Consider the following 20450-nt stretch of genomic DNA (forward strand, 5'->3'; position numbering starts at 1 on the left):
TCAGCAATGCAATAATCTACAATGATTGCAAAAGACTGATTAGGTGAAGGTACTGATATCATTATAGAAAGCTGATGGACTGATGTACAAAATCCCACATTCGTTTGAGATTTGGCCATTCTGAGAATTTTTTTCTTGATTATACTTAATTATTACAAGGAATTTTCTTTTTTTTTTTTCAATAGAAAGTGATATAGAGAAAAATACTTGATAATTGAAAAAGTTATTTTTTAAAAAATCGAACAAATACTTACTGATAGTCTTCATTATTGTATTGAGGATGAAACCAGAACATTTTCCAGTATTTAAGTTTATGCATTTTATATATGAATAAAGGAAAAAATCCTCCAACAACAAGATCCCCATCTCTGAAGTATGTGGGGCTGAAAGATCTTTCTAGGCAGCATGGAATCCTTTGCTCCCTGCCCATTGACAATGGTAACTGCAAAAGCAGGAAGAAGAAAAGCCTGAAGAACATCAGGCGGACTGCTCTCCTGATCCCAGCCAAAGTGCGCCTGCTTTTTAGCCAAGTTTGTGATGTGTTATTTTGGAAGCAGGGCAATAGCAGCTGCAAGAGTTTCAGGTGTTTTGGGAAGAGAAAACTTTCCTGCAGAATAGTTTCTTTCTTGAGCAACTGTTCAAGCTTTGCTCTGACTCTCATAGTTTTGAGACAGAATGTAATATAGCTTTGGTGCAAATCTAAGACAGAAACATTGCTGGCCAGGCCAGTGAGTATTTATAGGGTTCATTAGCCTTGGCTAAATGAACATGGAAATGTCCTTGCTCGTCTATGTGATTAGGATCCTCTGTTTGCATCTCTCTACCCAGGAGAGAGAACTTAGTCCATGATGGACTCTTGGGACCATTGCTGCTTGCAACTCTGCACCTGTGTCCCTGTGTCTGAGTGAAAAATTTGTTTTTCTCAGTCCTCCTTCCCACCTTCTCTGTTCTCAGCACTGACATTTGGTATCAAGTGAGTAGTAACCCCAGTAACATCTCCAGAAGCAAGAGAATTTGATAACATGTCAGAACCTGCATAGGAACCTGGGTAACCGCTCTGGTACATTAGAGTAGTGTCCATGACAGGTGACAAGGTCAGAAAGTGGTCCTGACTGAGTGACCAAGCTTTAGGTGAGCTCAGCTTCTTTCCATCATATCCTAAATCAGGAAGCCCTGGGCCTGGGGTTATTCTCTAAATCATGTTCTCTAACACATAGAAACTTGGTTTTGGCACTTTTTGCCTCACAATTCTCTCTACTCGGTGCCTGGAGGATGATTTCTAATAAGTTCTGCTACAGGATAATTCATCTTTTATTCCAGTAGTCCCTTAATATTCAGTCCCTCAAGTTAAGGACAGCCTAATTTTGAACCAAGCATCGTTTCTTAATTCTGTTCCTAAAACACAAGTCCATATGATATCATTCCAGTTATACAATAGCCATAAAAGTATGGCTTTTTGAAGATCAGTGATACAGTGAAATGACTCAATTGAACTTGTGATAATTTATTAACAACTTATTACTGTGATGGCAGATGGATTGTTTTCTATGGAGAAGACTTCATACCAATGAAATTATATTAGGAATTGTGTTTAACCCTAAATTGTATAGCCCTGAGAATTCAAAATTGAAAATTCCAATATTTCCTGCCCCAAAGGAGTTTTCATTTTACTGTGAACAAAGCTGTAAGAAAAAAGCAGATGCTTTTTTCCACTTGGATCGAAGATCAGGCTTGACGTTTCATGCCAACGGGCTAGGAAGGCCACACGGAGTTGTTTCATTTATTTCCCAACTGCACTGAGTGGGAATTCTCTTTTACTAAAGTTGTGGATGTTCTCATAATATTTAGGCTCAAGCATCATGTCACAGCATAGTTTTGATGAGGAATCTTGTGCTCCCTGTAGTCGGATGTACCGTTTTTTACAAAGCAAGATGGGATAACTAATAAGATGGGTAAGAGAAAAATCTGTGCAGAGTGGGAAAAAGGGAGGGGAAAAAAGGGGGGAAAAGGACAGAAAATTAGAAAGAAAATGAGAAGGAATAGAAGAAAATAGGAAAGTAACAGAATAATGATGATTGTGATGATGATACTAATGTTGAGAATAAAGATATAGAAGAAAGGGGAGAAGGAGCTTAAAAAAGAGAAACAGGAAGGAAAAAGTAAAGGTGAAATGATTTATATTTCTACAGCACTTCTTTTGTATATTGGGTTTATTCCATAAGAGTCCAGTAACTTAATTTGGATATCATCACTTTCCTTTGAAAGACAAAATAACTGAGGCACAGAAGCAAGAAAGAGCTTGTCCATGTTTTCATAGTTGGTTGGTTGTTGTCCTTCATACTTGGAGAGAACTAAAATGACAATACTATGTTAGAGTCGAGTTACAGTGGGTCTGATTGTGGCTGATCAGACCAATATGAGTTCAGAAGGCTCTGCCCCAGGTTAGCCACAGATAGTCCCCATGAACACTCAGTGTGGCTTCTCCAATTTTGGGCATCTCATGTCTCTTTGGGGATAATTTAGTTCTGCTTTGCTCATAGAGTACAGCACCTTCTCTGATGCGGACCCTCCATGCTGGGTGATTCTTTGCTAGTATCTCCCATGTCATAGCATAGATTCTATGAGAAACCTTGAGAGTGTCCTTGTATACCTTTTTGCTGACTACCTTGTAAACACTGGCCTTGTGTGAGTTCTCCATAAAATAATCTTTTTGGTAAGCGTACATTTGGTATTTGAACAATGTGGCCAGCCTAATGGAGTTGAGCTCTCTGCTGCAGAGTTGGAATGCTGGGAAGTTCAGTTTGAGAAAGGACCTCAGTATCTGCTCTCTTATCCTGCCAGTGATCTTCATAATCTTTCTAAGACGATTGAAATGGAAGCAATTCAGTTTCCTGACGTTCCCAGGTTTCTCAAGTATACAACAATGAAGCCAGCTCATCACCTCTGTAGACCTTCAATTTGGTAGCCAGTCTAAATGTTCTGTCCTCTCCCACACATTAACTTTGGAGCCTCCCAAACACTGAGCTAGCTCTTGGCAATTGGCAATGCATGTGTCAATCTCATTATCAATGTGGACTTCCCTGAAAAATATAATGCCAAGGGAAGAGAAGTCATCTATAGCATTCACACTTCCCCATTTACTGTAACTGATGGTTCAACATATGGATGTAGTGGTGCTGCCTGAGGAAGGGCCTATATTTTCTTGGTTTAATTGTTAGGCAAAAATTAACGCAAGCAGAAGGGAACTGATCCATACTTTGTTGCATCTCTGCTTCAGGGACTGCACTGAGTGCATCATCTGCAAACACAAAATTAAGCGCCAACACTCCCTTCACGCTAGTTTTGGCTTGTAGGTTTTCAAGTTGAAGAATTTACCCTCTGTGCAAAATCTGACTTTAATTCCATGTTTGTTCTCATTGAAGGCATTTGACAGCATGGCTGAAAACATCATGCTAAAAAGCAAGGGAGTGAGTACATGACCTTGTGACTGGGAAAAGTTGAGAGCACTGTCCATTGTCTACAACCCAAGCAATCATGTCATCACAAAACTGACAAAGTATACTGATGAACTTCTCTGGACAACTGAATTTTGACACAATTTTCCATAATCCCTCATGAATGACAGTATGAAAGTTCTTTGAAAATCTACAAATATTGTATCTAGATCTCTGTTCTGCTACTGGAATTTCTCTTGGAGTTAATTATTAAGCAGTAAATACCATATCAACTGTTGCTCAGTCCCTTCTGAAGCCATATTGCTCTCAGGTAGGTGACATTTTTCTAGGTGTAGGATCAGCCTATTTAGGAGGACTTTGTTAAGAATCTTGCTAGCAATGAGTAAGGGAGAGGGCTCCCTGTATTTGTCACAGGACAATCTGTCCCCTTTACCTTTATAAAGATAAACAATGAAAACAACCTTGAACTCCTAAAGCATAACTTCCTTTTGCCATATAATCTCAAGAATTTCAGTCAGCCTTTGTATGAGGAATGCCCCCCACCTTGTAAATCTCAGCTGGACCAGTATCAGTATCTGGTGCTTTATCAAAAGAAAGTAATCCAATAGCATTCAAAGCCTTTTCTTCAATTGGAACTTTAGCTAGAGAGTGATTGACTTCAACTTGAAGTAAATGGTTGAATAAGAAATTAAGATTTCATATTAGAATTGTAAGCTCACTCAAGTCTAACAGGCCTGAGCTTCTAAATTATAGGAACTTGACCATTCCATGAACTCTGTATGTCCTTGACAATAGATACCAGGAACTAGCCATTCTTGCACATGGTTATGCTTAGGGCTGGGTGGCTTCCTCCCTGTGCATATGCAATTGATAAGGAAACGTGTCAAGCTTCTAGGGTTTGGAGTGAGTCAACATGAATATACAGATAAGTTTTGGCCAGGAGCCTTCTTGGTCTGAAAACATATAAAAAGCCCATGATGTAAGCCATAGTTGAGGTTTACCCTTGGGGAGGATGCCTAGCCGGGAAAATCTTTACACAATTCAAGTTGATTGAGGCTGAAACGGGCTCCCAGCCATTTGAGTTTTTGAGGTTCCCTTGAATTGGTGATGTATTCTCTTCCTCTATCTGCTATAATTGTCATGTTGTCAATTGTTCTTGTTTCTATTTGTTTGTTTGTGTAAATCTAAATTGTTTGTACCTTGTCTTATTTGATTAAAACTTTTTACTTTTACTTTTTAACTGAGCTTGAGAGTGTCATTTATAGGAGTGAATCCGAACTTTCCTTTAAAATCATAATACAATGGTCAATAGATTCAGCATTGACCGATGATGGTCTGTTGAGAACACTATGGAAATATTCTCCATAGTTCTTTGACCCATAAATAGTTTTCAGTGCTTTGGATGGTTGCCATCAGCATAAAGACAAATTTCATCTTCTTTTTTTTTTTTCTGAAGCAAGAATCCTGACTCTCTCTCTCTAAGCTTTGTGTGTATTTTATTTTTGATAGAATTGAATGCTACCTTCTTAGGGATGGAAGAACTATCCTGCTGTTATAGCCTGTGGAGTTCTCATTTTTCATTTAGCAGCTTCTGAATTTCTCCATCATTTTCATGAAGCCAGTCTTGATATCTGTGAGTGTTCTGACTCAGAGGAGCAAATGCAACGCTGTTCACCAAATCTCTGAAAGCTGCCAATGTGTTTTCTGCTCCATTGTTGCCAACTGTGTGTTAGCTCAATTTACTCTCCAAGTTGACAATAAACTGTTCCTTCTCAGAGAAGCACTCTAATCAGTTGAAATTAATTCTTCTGGTAGTTTTTTGTCTTGTTGCCACCATTTTGGTTGAATTGTGAACATTCAGTTTGGAGAAGATAAGTCTATGATCAATTCAGCACTTTGCACCACATATTGCCTTGGTCACTCTCACATCCTCTCTGATTTTTCTTTTTTCTTTTTTTTTTTAAATTTATAATATTATCCCTTGTATTCATTTTTCCAAATTATCCCCCCCTCCCTCCACTCCTTCCCCCTGATGACAGGCAATCCCATACATTTTACATGTGTTACAATATAACCTAGATACAATATATGTGTGTAAATACCATTTTCTTGTGACACATTAAGTATTAGATTCCAAAGATATAAGTAACCTGGGTAGATAGACAGTAGTGCTAACAGTTTACATTCACTTCCTAGTGTTCCTTGTCTGGGTGTAGTTGTTTCTGTCCATCATTGATCAACTGGAAGTGAGTTGGATCTTCTTTTTTTTTTTAATTTTTTTTTTTTATAATTTTTTATTATATATATATTTTTATAATATTATCCCTTGTATTCATTTTTCCAAATTAGACCCCCTTCCCTCTATTCCCTCCCCCCGATGACAGGCAATCCCATACATTTTACATGTGTTACAATATAGTCTAGGTACAATACATGTGTGTGAATATCATTTTCTTGTTGCACAATAAACATTAGAATCCGAAGGTACATGCAACCTGGGCAGACAGATATTAGTGCTAACAATTTACATTCACTTCCCAGTGTTTCTTCTCTGGATGTAGCTACCTCTGTCCATCATTGATCAACTGGAAGTGAGTTGGATCTTCTTTATGTTGAAGATTTCCACTTCCATCAGAGTACATCCTCATACAGTATTGTTGTTGAAGTGTACAGTGATCTTCTGGTTCTGCTCATTTCACTCAGCATCAGTTGATGTAAGTCTCTCCAGGCCTCTCTATATTCCTCCTGCTGGTCATTTCTTACTGAGCAATAATATTCCATAACCTTCATATACCACAATTTACCCAACCATTCTCCAACTGATGGACATCCATTCATCCTCCAGTTTCTAGCTACAACAAAAAGAGCTGCCACAAACATTTTGGCACATATATGTCTCTTTCCGCTCTTTAGTATTTCTTTGGGATATAATCCCAGTAGTAGCGCTGCTGGGTCAAAGGGTATGCACAGTTTGATGACTTTTTGGGCATAATTCCAGATTGCTCTCCAGAATGGCTGGATTCTTTCGCAACTCCACCAGCAATGTATTAGTGTCCCAGTTTCCCCACATCCCCTCCAACATTTATCATTATTTGTTCCTGTCATCTTAGCCAATCTGACAGGTGTGTAGTGGTATCTCAGAGTGGTCTTAATTCTCTGATCAGTAGTGATTTGGAACACTCTTTCATGTGAGTGGATATAGTTTCAATTTCTTCCTCTGAGAATTGTCTGTTCATATCCTTTGACCATTTATCAATTGGAGAATGGTTCGGTTTCTTATAAATTAGGGTCAGTTCTCTATATATTTTGGAAATGAGACCTTTGTCAGAACCTTTGTTTTTAAAAATATTTTCCCAATTTGTTACTTCCCTTCTAATCTTGTTTGCATTAGTATTATTTGTACAGAAACTTTTTAGTTTGATGTAATCAAAATCTTCTATTTTGTGATCAATAATGATCTCTAGTTCTCCTCTGGTCATAAATTCCTTCCTCCTCCACAAGTCTGAGAGGTAGATTATCCTCTGTTCCTCTAATCTATTTATTATCTCCCTCTTTATGCCTAAATCATGGACCCATTTTGATCTTATCTTGGTATATGGTGTTAAGTGTGGATCCATATCTAATTTCTGCCATACTAATTTCCAGTTTTCCCAACAGTTTTTTCTGAATAATGAATTTTTATCCCTAATGTTGGTATCTTTGGGTTTGTCAAAGATTAGGTTGCTGTATCCTTTTTTGTCCTTTGTATCTAATCTGTTCCACTGATCTACCGGTCTATTTCTTAGCCAATACCAAATGGTTTTGGTGACTGCTGCTATATAATATAGCTTTAGATCAGGTACACTTAGACCACCTTCCTCTGAGTTTTTTTTTCATTAGTTCCCTTGCAATTCTCGACCTTTTATTCTTCCATATGAATTTTGTTGTTATTTTTTCTAGGTCATTGAAATAGTTTCTTGGGAGTCTGATTGGTATAGCACTAAATAAATAGATTAGTTTGGGGAGTATTGTCATCTTTATTATATTCGCTCGGCCTATCCAAGAGCACTGAATGTCTTTCCAATTATTTAAATCTGATTTTATTTTTGTGGCGAGTGTTTTGTAATTTTTATCATATAATTCCTGACTTTTCTTTGGTAGATGGATTCCCAAATACTTTATACTCTCAACATTTGTTAGGAATGGAATTTCTCTTTGTATCTCTTGCTGTTGCATTTTGTTAGTGATATATAAAAATGCCGAGGATTTATGTGGATTTATTTTGTATCCTGCCACTTTGCTGAAATTTTGAATTATTTCTAGTAGCTTTTTAGCAGAGTCTTTGGGGTTCTCTAAGTATACCATCATGTCATCTGCAAAAAGTGACAGTTTAATTTCCTCATTTCCTACTCTAATTCCTTGAATCTCTTTCTCGGCTCTTATTGCCGAGGCTAGCGTTTCTAGTACTATATTGAATAGTAATGGTGATAGTGGGCAACCTTGTTTCACCCCTGATCTTACTGGGAAAGGTTGCAGTTTATTTCTATTGCATATTATGCTTACTGAAGGTCTTAAATATATGCTCCTGATTATTCTAAGGAATAGTCCATTTATTCCTATACTCTCAAGAGTTTTTAGTAGGAATGGATGTTGGATTTTGTCAAATGCTTTTTCTGCATCTATTGAGATGATCATATGGTTCTTATTAATTTGATTATTAATATGGTCAATTATATTAATAGTTTTCCTAATATTAAACCAGCCCTGCATTCCTGGAATAAATCCTACTTGATCATAGTGTATTATCCTGGAGATGATTTTCTGAAGTCTTTTTGCTAATATCTTATTTAAGATTTTAGCATCAATATTCATTAAGGAGATTGGTCTATAATTTTCTTTCTCAGTTTTCGATCTACCTGGTTTAGGTATCAGTATCATGTCTGTGTCATAAAAGGAGTTTGGTAGGACTCCTTCATCCCCTATTTTTTCAAATAATTTATATAACATTGGGACTACTTGATCTTTAAATGTTTGGTAGAATTCACATGTGAATCCATCTGGTCCTGGGGATTTTTTCCTGGGGAGTTGATTAATAGCTTGTTCTATTTCTTTTTCTGAAATGGGACTATTTAAGCAATTTATCTCCTCCTCTGTTAATCTAGGGAGCCTATATTTTTGGAGGAAGTCATCCATTTCACTTAAATTATCAAATTTATTGGCATAAAGTTGGGCAAAGTAACTCCTTATTATTTCTCTAATTTCCTCTTCATTGGTGGAAAGATCCCCCTTTTCATTTGTAAGACTATCAATTTGATTTTCCTCTTTCTTTTTTTTGATCAAATTTACCAAAGGTTTATCTATTTTATTGGCTTTTTCATAAAACCAACTCTTGGTTTTATTTATTAATTCAATAGTTTTTTTGCTTTCAATATTATTGATTTCTCCTTTTAATTTTTGTATTTCAAGTTTAATTTTTGGTTGGGGGTGAGTTGGATCTTCTTTATGTTGAAGATATCCACTTCCATCAGAATACCTCTTCATACAGCATTGAAGTGTACAGCGATCTTTTGGTTCTGCTCCTTTCACTCAGCATCAGTTCATGTCAGTCTCTCCAAACCTCTCTGTATTCCTCCTGCTGGTCATTTCTTACAGAGCAATAATATTCCATAACCTTCATATACCATAATTTAGCCAACCATTCTCCAATCGATGGACATCCATTCATTTTCCAGTTTCTAGCCACTACAAAAAGAGCTGCCACAAACATTCTGGCACAGACAGGTCCCTTTCTCCTCTTTAGTATTTCCTTGGGATATAATCCCAATCTGTCTGATTTTTCTTATAATCACATCATCTATTAAATATCAATGTTTGTTGTGAGGATGCATCCACAAAGTTGTATTGTATTTAGATAAATGGAATATAGTGTTGATGATGAAAAGGTCATAAGATGCACATTTCAATTATAAATGACTATTACTATTGCTGTTTCCAACTCCATTCCTCCCAAGGATTCCCTGCCATGTCTGATAGTCTGAGCTTACTCTAGCATTAAAATCACCCAGAATTATAAGCTTTCCTCTTTTGGCACATTGATGATAAGGGTCTCCAGGTATTTTTTTTTTATTCATTTTTCCAAATTATCCCCTCCCTCCCTCCACTCCCTCCCCCTGATGACAGGCAATCCCATACATTTTACATGTGTTACAATATAACCTAGATACAATATATGTGTGTAAATACCATTTTCTTGTTGCACATTAATTATTAGCTTCTGAAGGTATAAGTAACCTGGGTAGATAGAGAGTAGTGCTAACAATTTACATTCGTTTCCCAGTGTTCCTTCTCTGGGTGTAGTTATTTCTATCCATCATTGATCAACTGGAAGTGAGTTGGATCTTCTTTATGTTGAAGATTTCCACTTCCATCAGAATACATCCTCATACAGTATTGTTGTTGAAGTGCACAGTGATCTTCTGGTTCTGCACATTTCACTCAGCATCAGTTGATGTAAGTCTCTCCAGGCCTCTCTGTATTCCTCCTGCTGGTCATTTCTTACAGAGCAATAATATTCCATAACCTTCATATACCATAATTTACCCAACCATTCTCCAATCGATGGACATCCATTCAACTTCCAGTTTCTAGCTACAAGAAAAAGAGCTGCCACAAACACTTTGGCACATACAGGTCCCTTTCCACTCTTTAGTATTTCTTTGGGATATAATCCCAATAACAGCAATGCTTCCAGGTATTTTTTTAATTGGTTGCTTTCCCTTTTTTCTTTTTTTTTTTCCTTAAAGCTTTTTGTTTTCAAAACATATGGATGGATAATTTTTCAACATTGATCCTTGCATAGCCTTGTATTCCAAATTTTCCCCTCCTTCTCCCCATCCCCCTCCCCAGATGGCAAGCAATCCAATATATTTTATACATGTTAAAATATGTTAAATCCAATAAATGTAAAGATATTTATATAACTATCTTGTTGCCTAAGAAAAATAAGATCAAAAAGGAAAGAAAATAAGAAAACAAAATGCAAGTGAACAACAACAAAGAGAATGAGAATGTTATGTTGTGATGCATATTCAATTCCCACAGTTCTCTCTCTGGGTGTAGATTGTTAGGATTACTAAGTGAGAACTGAGGTTGTCTGGACAGTGACAAGGTGAGAATTCAGGTTTTCTGGACAATTACAAGGTGAGAACTCAGGTTGACTTGATAGAGGGGGCAAGCTCATTGGCTGGGGTGGTTCTTCCCAGAAGCCCTTGCATTATCCCACGCCCATTCTCTGGGAGAATAAAAGAGAGGACTCTCAGAGAAAGAAGAAGACTCTGAATTGCATCAGGCCTGACGGGGCTCTCTGCAGGAAGGGAAGTCACTTCTAAGGACAAGAGTTAACAGCAACTGCCTGGAGACAACGGTTCACTACAGGAAGAAGAATCTGTCTAAGAGATTTGAGAAGACACAGCAGATCTCTTCCCAGAGAGTGATCCAGCAGCTTCTAGAGACGACAGATCGCTACAGTAGATGGCTCTCTTCATCACAAGATCATTGAAGGTGGCTTTAACCATCTCATTGTTGGAAAGAGTCACATCCATCAGAAATGAACATCATATAATATTGTTGCTGTGTATAATGATTCCCTGGTCCCCTCAGCATCAGCTCATGTAAGTCTCTCCATGCCTCTCCAAAATCATCCTGCTGATATTTCTCATAGAACAATAATTTTCCATAACATTCATATTCCATAATTTATTCAGCCATTCTCCAGCTGATGGGCATCCACTCAGTTTCCAGTTTCTTGCCACTACAAAAAGGGCTTCCATAAGCATTTTTGCACATGTGGGTCCCTTTCCCTCCTTTAAGACATCTTTGGGATGTAATAGAGCAATCAACTCCCTAAGAAAAAATCTCCAGGGCCAGATGGATTCACATGTTCCAATTCTATATACTCCAATACTGTATAAACTATTTGGAAAAATAGGGAAAGAAGGACTCCTACCAAATTCCATTTTATGACCTAGATATGGTTCTGATACCTAAACCAGATAGAGTGAAAACAGAGAAAGAAAATTACAGACCAATTTCCCTAATGAATATTGATGCAAAAATCTTAAATAAAACATTAGCAAAGAGATCACAGCAAGTTATCCCCAGGATAATATACTTTGACTAAGTAAGATTTATACCAGGAATGCAGGGCTGGTTCAATATTAGGAAACTATTAGCATAATTGACTATATTATCAACCAAACTAACAAAAATCATGTGATTATCTAAATAGATTCAGAAAAAGTATTTGATAAAATCTAACATCCCTTCCTATTAAAAACACTAGAGAGTATAGAAATAAATGGGCTTTTCTTTAAAATGATTAATAGCATCTATTTAAAACCATCAGCAAGCATCATATGTAATGAGAACAAACTAGAACCATTCCCAATAAGATCAGGAGTGAAACAAGGTTGCCCACTATGACCTTTATTATTCAGTATTGTATTAGAAATGCTAGCCTTGTGGGGGCAGCTGGGTGGCGCAGTGCATAGAGCACCAGCCTTGAATTTAGGAGGACCTGAGAAATGCTAGCCTTGGCAATAAGAGTTGAGAAAGAGATTAAAGGGATTAGAGTAGGTAATGAGGAAACCAAATTATCACTATTTGCAGATGATATGATACTTAGAAAACCCTAGGGAATCAGTTTAAAAACTTCTTGAAATAATTCACCAACTTAGCAGAGCTGCAGGATACAAAATAGGTCTTCAGGTGTTTATAAAAATTTTCTTTGACCTCATCAGAGTTCATCATGGCAGGGGCATAGGCACAGATGATTGGTGGTATGGTGTTTTTTTGCAAGTGGCAATTGCATTGTCATCAGCTTGTAGTTCACTCCTTTTGGCAAGCATGCAAGCTGTTTTTATTAGATTAGTTTTGGTCACCAATTACATAGTGTTCCCTTTCACTGCAGCCACTCTAGAAAAACGTGCATCCTCATGTTGGATCTAACATGTATTTCAACATATTTAACATGTATTGGACTACCTGCCAGATAGGGGAGGGGGTGGGGGGAAGGAGGGGAAAATTTGCAACAACAGGTTATGCAAGGTTGATGTTGGAAAAATTACCATGCATATGCTTTGTAAATAAAAAGCTTTAATAAAAAAAGAAAGAAAAATGTGCATCCAGTTCTTACTTCAGTAAGGTGGCCTTCCTTTTCCAGCCTTGTTTCACTCAGGGCTGATATTTGGATGTGATATCTGTGAAGTTCTCTCACAAGAGCTGTTCTTCTTTCAGGTCTTAGAATTTGTGTTGTCTGTAAGTGTATGCACATTCCATATATCAGGAGGGAGAGGAGTCAGCTTCCAGAAGCTTTTCTATGTCCTTTATGTCTCGACTACAGAGTGGGATCCCTCCCTGCCAAGGTAATTAGATCAGATAATTTTAGGGCACCTTTTCTAGCTCTTTCCTCACATATGGAGATGAGCAGTAGAAATGGTAAAAGGGCATGGATGATGTCTTTTGATTTGTGCATAAACTGGATTTAAGTGAGGTAGAGTTGCATGACATCATTAGCCTCTCTCTCTCCCTTTTCTTAAGCCATCATCATTCATTGGCAGGAAAAGTCACGATGATTGGTGATGACTCAAGATGGAGTGGAGGACCTTGTTGTCTTCAATGTCCAATCCAATTGAAGTGCTCCACAACACCTGCTTCACCTGCCTTCATGGCCATTGGAACAAACTGTTTTCATCCACCAATTCTGCCAAAAGTCTTTACATTTCTGGGGTAGACACCCCCCCCAAATATCCATAGAGTTTAAAACCCTTTGGTTACCCTCAACCTGGATTAGCTCACCTGCCAAAATGGCTTACCCAGGTGTGGCCACTGTGCATACTCTCAAAGTTAAGAGTCAGGTGGATCGGGTGGACACAAAAGATGGAAAGCAGCTCAGCAGCCTTAATACCAGAGGCACTAGTCTTCCTTCAACACATCCTGTGGCCCAGGGTAGAACACCAATTTTAGTGTCTGGATGATAAATTCAGTGTTTCTGCCAGCATATCACATTGTCTTTCAATCAGGTCCCTCAGATAGTTGGAACATTCTCAAAAAGAGTTCAGATTTAATCAATTCAAAGACTAAATATGATCGCAGATACCTTAGTTTTAATTGCCATCTTTGACATACTTTGAAGAGACATAACTCGATTTAGCTATCCTTCTGTGGGAAACTGTGTATTATTCCTGAAATATCATTTAATTGTATTTCATTCCCAATGAAAATTCCTGAAGTCAACAGACTTTAACTTCTATATTGAGAGAACTGAATTGATGGGCTGTTGTTCCACTATTATGGATGGATCAACAAGGGGAAATACTTAATGGAAGAATTTCAGTTGTCAATATCTTCATTTTCATGTTTTTAAAGAGCACAGGGTCAATATTTTCTTAGAACCCATGCCTTATTAAAATATTTATCTATGTCTTTGCATCATTCTTTGACTTAGACTCAGGACACTGCAGTATTCTACATGGACTCTTATTGACTTTTTAAACTTACCAATATTCAATCTCAACTGTGGCATTAAGAATGAATTCAATGCTACACAATTTGTCTGATTATCACAGTGATTAAAACATTAGATTATCACCTTATTTCTCTATAATGCAACTTTTACTATGATTCAGAAAATAATATGGCCTATCATATCACTCTGTTGACTCATATTGAACTGCAGTCCATTGGAATACCTAACTCTTTCACTCAGATGGCTGAAAGTTGTTTCTCCCCATTGGAAAAGAGAGAAAAACAAAACTTTTGTATCAAGTCTGTGTGTAAAGCAAAATAAAGTTATTTGCTTGCCATTTCCAAACATAATACGTCTGAGTATTTATTCTTGTTCCCTCACTTCTCTGTCAGAAAAATGTGAAGGCATGTTTCATCACAAGTCCTTTTGGAGGAATCTCTTGTTTTTCTAGATGTCCAGAATTAGTTTCCAGAATTTCCCCCAGGACTTTAAGAATATTTCTTTGTCCTACCCCAATTTATATTTGTGAAATGACATTTTTGAACTTGAATAAGAGTTTACATATATTTTTATTGAATTCCATCTTCTTGGATTGACATCAGTGTGATCACTTTATCTTATTTGCTTAAGTTTCTCTACAAATTTGGCAAGGTTGTTAGCTATGTCTTCCTATTTATTAATAATACATTAAACATATAGGGTAAAACACAGATCCACTGAAATCTTTTCCAAGTTGATTTAAATTATTAATGATTTCTTTTTGAATCCCACTGTTCAATTGTGTTTAAAACACAATTCTATCTTCTTATAGTATATTATTGCCCACACGTCAACATCTTTTGCACAATAATAACATTATATAATTTTTCCAATATGTGTTAATTTTTTACTACTGACATTTAAAAAAATTATTTTCACTTCTAAATTCTGTCCCTTTTTCTAGCCCCTTTCCCACCTATTTAGGAAATAAGCAATACAATATTTGGTATACATGTGAAAGAATACAAAATACATTTTCATGTTTATCATGTTGTTTAAAAAAGAAGAAAAAGAAACAAATCTGCTTCACTTTTCTATTTGAATTACATAGTTCTCTCTCTGGAAGTGAACAATATTTTTCATCATGAATTCTTTAGAATGTGCATCATTTGTGAAATAGAGTAGTTATGTCTTCATAATTGATAAAGAGTAATATTTCTATTTCTGTGTAAGATTTTCTGATTCTTTTGTTTAAAAAAGCTCTTTGCAATATTCAAATTAATTGTAATATATGATGACAGCATAATGTCCTTCAAAGAAATGACTTTTCATTTTATTTTGGTACTTTCAGTATTTATTGTAGTGCCTGACGCAGAGTAAATTTGATTGATTAGTCAGTACGCAACTATTTAGTAACTTTTTCAAAAGAGAAAATAAGTTCAGTTTTTATACCTTCTCAGTAGAGTGGCAATGGCTTCTTGAATTTTCATCTTCCTTTTTAATTTAAATTTTATTTTTTCAATTAATGAAAAGTTTCTATTGGAAAAGCAACAAAAATAAAACTCTTAGAAAAAGTATGAGTAGTGAAGGATAACCAATACTTTCAATGGCCTCTTCCAAATCAAATATTTTTAAATACCTCAGTAGTATAGTTTTTCTGTTTATTTCTTCTCTAAGAATTTGGCTGATATATCACTTGGTGCATGTAGGTTTAGTTTTGCTATTAATTCATTATCAATAATTCCCTTTAGCAAGATGTTATTTTCTTCCTTATATCGTTTCATTAGACCTGCTTTTGCTTTTGTTTTGTCTGAGATCAGGGTAACTACCCCTGTTTTTTTTTTTTTTTTTTTAATAGTTTAGCTGAAATAATATATTTTGCTTCTGTACTTTACTTTTCTTCTGTGTGAATCTCTCTGCTTCAAAGGTATTTCTTGTAAACAATATATTATAGTTTTCTGGTTTTTAATTCATTCTACTACCTACTTCTGTTTTATGGGAGAGTTAATTACATTCACAATTCACAGTTAAGATTACTAACTGTATCTCTCTCCATCCTATTTTTCCTTCTTATACTTTTCTCTTTCCTTTCAACCTTTGCCTCCCACCAGTGTTTTCCTTCTGACACTCACTTCTCTCAATCTGCCTTTCTTCTACTAGGTGCCTCCTTTTATTATTTCTTTCCTCTTCTACTTCTGTCCTCCCTTCTATAAGCCTTCCTCTTTTCCTTTTCTTTACTCTTTTCTCTCTTCCTTCCGTATAGGTTAAGATAAATTTCAATACCCTCCCAAGTGTTCATATTATTTTCTCTTTGAGCCACATTCATAAGATTAAGATTCAAATAATATTCATTCCACTTCTTCTTTCCTTCTACTGTAAGAGTTCTTTTGTGCTGTAGAGAGCTAGCAAAAAGCAGATCACCTAAAATTTGTGAATCCCGGTAAACTTTTATCACTTATTGCAATTTATGAGAGTAAAAATAGTGTATCAAGCCCTTAGCTATGTTTAGTACAATCTGCTATTAGAGATAAAATCTCTTAGGACTGTAAGTGACATTCTTTTGAGTTTTGAATTTGAATATGATTGCCTGATGGATCATTAAATTGGTACCCCACCACTTGAGAAAAGTGCCACAAGTTACTCAGAGGGATGCCTTCCTGAACTGTCATAGGTGAACGTCTTATCTGGTCAAGAGCTGGGAGTACAATCTTAGCTTCTGGTCAATGTTGGATCTTTTAAAATCAGTTTCCCAGTCCAATTCTAACTTTTATTGAAGTATTTTCTTCAGTTAACCTTTTTATCTCCTTTTCCATTTGTCCAATTCTACTTTTAAAGTTGTTAAATTCAGTATTTTTTCACTTTTGCCAACTCTATTTTTAAGGCATTGTTTTCTTCAGTATATATTTTTCCATTTCACCAAATCTATTTTTAAGGAGTTATTTTCAGTCAATTTTTGTGCTTCCTTTTCCAAGTTATTGACTGTGTTTCATAATCCTGAATTTCTTTCCCCAATTTTTCTTCTTCCTCTCTTATTTAATTTTTAAAATCCTTCTTGAGCTCTTCCAAGAGAACCTTTTGAACTTGAGACCAATTCATATATCTCTTTGTGACTTCAAATATAGTCTTTTGCCATTGCTGTACTTCTTCTGGGTTTGTGTTCTGATCTTCCCTGTCACCATAGTAGCTTTCTATGGTCAGGTTATCTGGATGATGTGGGGGTCTGACAATGATGTAGGCAGGACAATGAAAGACCTTCCATCATCAAAGGCATCAAGCACAGTTGTGGACTAGGCTGGGAAGAAGGAGCTTCACTTTTGAGTGCCAAAGCACAGGGGTGGGGACCCTGTTGATTGTACTTGCAGGTAAGCAGACAACCTGGTCTCCATCCTAGGAAAAGGAGGACAATTGTAGTTTACAGCATCAGAGAAAGGAGCACAGAACTTGATTACTCTAATAGATGCTAAAAACAAAATAAGACAAAGAATATAAACAGTAAAGTTAAGCACAATTTTGAACTGTAACAACCACCACAAAACGAATATATAATGAACTGAAAGGCTTTCAGATATTTGTAACAAAAATATCAGAACTTAAGGGAAAATTCAACATATAATATCCAGAAAAAAAATAAAGTAAATATTAAAGAGCAATCTTGATGGGGGTTGAAAGATTCTTTTCTAATTGCCCAACCATGGCTGACCTTGATTCCCAAATCCTGGTCAAAGGCACCCTTTGAATATCCGGGCCCAGCCCCCCACCCTCAGCTCAGCTTCCCCCAGCCCTCACCTGATCTGAGCTAACTGAAAAGCCCTCCGAGAACTTAGGGGTACCGGCCATCATCTTTTGGGTGAGCCGGAACGCCCTCTTTGCAGGAGCCCTCCCAGCCAACGCATGGTACCCTTCCAGCCATGTAGGGGTTCCTGCCCACCCAGCGGCCACCTCTGGCCCTGGCATCTTTATAACTGAGCTTTACTTCCAAATTTCTACAATAAACCTTTTATTTATCAATCTAGGTTTTCGGGCCTGTAAATTAATTTTACAGGGGACACTGCGCCTCATGGGATTATCTATGCACTGAGAAATGGGGTTCCCCCTTTCCTTTCCCTCATTAATCTTAAGTGGCCCAATTAGGCATATGCACTCACCCATATACAAATATTAACATAAAACACTTTTTATTCAAATAAAGTTAGATGTAACTAATTAAATGTTTATTGTTTATGAATAGGAAGTCAATATAATTTTTAAAATGATCTCATCTAACCTATTTATGTAATTCCATCCCAATCAAATTAGTAAAAAATCATTTTACTGAATTAGAAAAAAATAATAACAAAGTTCAATTAGAAGAACAAAAGTCAGGAACTTCAAAGAAACCAGGGAAAAAGATATAAGTAAAGGAAGCAGATTCAATTTTATCAGAACTTAAACCATAAGGTAAAAGCATTGTTGAAGTCTAAAATGAGTAATTTTGATTATTTCGATGTTCTTATGTAAATAGAACTTATGTAACCAAGAATAGAAGGAATATGTCGTCTCCAGAAGCTGCCGGATCGCTCTCTGGGAAGAGATCTGCTGTGTTAACTCAAATCTCTTGGACAGATTCTTCTTCCTGTAGTGAACCGTTGTCTCCAGGTAGTTGCTGTTAACTCTTGTCCATAGAAGTGACTTCCCTTCCTGCAGAGAGCCCCGCCAGGCCTGATGTAATGCAGAGACTTCTCCTCTTTAACTCTTGTCCTTCTCCAGTCCAATCTGCTCTCTGGGCCCAATGTTGTCTCTTTTATCCTCCCAGAGAATGGGCGTGGGATAATGAAGTGCTTCTGGGAAGAACCACTTCAGCCAATGAGCTTGCTCCTTCTATCAAGTCAACCTGAATTCTCACCTTGTCACTGTCCAGACAACCTGAATTCTCACCTTGTCACTGTCCAGACAACCTGAGTTCTCACCTAGTAATCCTAACAGGAATACATTAAAAATAGGAGCAAAAACTTTTCTAGATAATTTTTCAGGTAGAAAATGGTTAGATTGAAATATTTCTGTGATCTGGAAAATGAAGAACTGGTTGATTTAAAAAACCATGGAAAGACTTGGACTAATGAAAGTAAATGCTATCTACTCCCAGAGCAATAAATGAAAAGTGGAAACAAACTAGTACATATACATATATTTATACATACACACACATATATATGTTATGAGCATACAGGTATATGTTTATACATATCAATGTGTAGATGTGTAAATATGTACATATGTAGGTATATCTACTTATATCTATCTATATGTGTATCCTTACCTAATTGTAGTCTTCTTTGTAGGGATGGGGGGGGGAGGTAAAAAATAAAGTAAAAAGTGAACTGCAAAAAACAAAAGAAAATCCGCAAGGAAACAAAGAAAAGCTGAGTACACTACTACATTGTGTAGTATTTACAATATAGGTTTTCTTCAAACAGAAATGTATTGCTTTATATTGAATCCTGTCATGTTCTGTGTGTACATGACAATTTTTTTCTTTTCTTATTTTACTTTCAAGTTAAAAATAAATTTTTAAAAATTTAAAAAGAAAATTAACAGTCTATTATAAAACAGCCCAAGAGAAAGGTTTTCCAGGATAAAAAGTTGGCTCCTTTCCTTGTCTTTCTCTCATGTCTATTTTCCTTATTTTCTCTCTTCTCCCCCACCTACCCTCCTCCCACCATGTTTATTATTAGACACAAATAGGTGAATGTGTGTGTAAAATTATTCTAGACATACTTCTACTTATCAGTTCTTTTTCTAGATAGAGTTAGCACTTTTATATGAACTTCACATTTAATTTATATATTCATAATAGCAAAAATGACTTAGTTGTTCAAAGTCATTTCTAAAACCACATTACTTTTACTGTATACAGTGTTTTTTTGGTTCTGCTCACTTTACTGTTCATTTCACGCAAGTCTTTTCATGACTTTCTAAGATCGTTGAGTTCATCATTTCTTACAGCACAATAATATTCCATCACAACAAACACAATAAGTTGTTCAACCATTCCCCAATTGCTGGAGATCCTTGCAATTTCCAATTCTTTGCTATCACAAAGAGAGCTGCTATAATCACCCCATTCAACATTATAATTATCATTTGTGAATTTTTCTCCATCTTATTTTACTTACTATTCTCTTCCTCAGCCTCTCTTTAAACCCTATCCCTGGTTACCTTGTCTTCTCCACATTGCCACCCCTACTTCACCCATTTTTCCAAAAGTCCTTCATCTCCTAACTCTCTCCCAATTCCCAATCCACACACTTCCCTTAAAGTCCTTCCCCCCAGTTTTCTCACCTCTCTATATTTTCAGAAAATGACTACATCTTTCCAGACACACAAATGAGAGTAAGGTTCCAGTATTACTAACCCTTCATTCCTATCTGCTACCTTTGTATTGGTTTTTCCTTTCACATCCATTTTTATAACATCATTGCTCCTTTTTATTTTTCCTACCCAATTTTGTTATTTAGAATCATCCCAACTTATAC

At 36.3% G+C, this 20450-nt stretch overlaps 2 protein-coding genes across 3 annotated transcripts in view; one reads left to right on the forward strand and one right to left on the reverse strand.

Moving 5' to 3' along the window:
- The window catches only part of LOC141564692 (zinc finger protein 114-like), a 92707-nt gene that overhangs the window by 55221 nt on the left and 17036 nt on the right, over window positions 1–20450 (reverse strand). The gene's annotated exons all lie outside the window — the stretch shown is intronic.
- The window catches only part of LOC141564691 (KRAB domain-containing protein 5-like), a 63273-nt gene that overhangs the window by 31399 nt on the left and 11424 nt on the right, over window positions 1–20450 (forward strand). Inside the window, exon 6 of one of the 2 annotated variants that reach the window (XM_074307472.1) lies at window positions 3423–4695. The exons of the other annotated variant lie outside the window; for it this stretch is intronic. Within the exon in view, the coding sequence (XP_074163573.1) occupies window positions 3423–3430 (8 nt within the window). The 3' untranslated portion in view covers window positions 3431–4695. Of the gene's footprint in view, window positions 1–3422; window positions 4696–20450 lie in introns of those variants that run through there. 2 annotated transcript variants of the gene reach the window in all.

The sequence above is a fragment of the Sminthopsis crassicaudata genome, chromosome 3, assembly GCF_048593235.1.
Source record: "Sminthopsis crassicaudata isolate SCR6 chromosome 3, ASM4859323v1, whole genome shotgun sequence".
Lineage (NCBI taxonomy): Eukaryota > Metazoa > Chordata > Mammalia > Dasyuromorphia > Dasyuridae > Sminthopsis > Sminthopsis crassicaudata.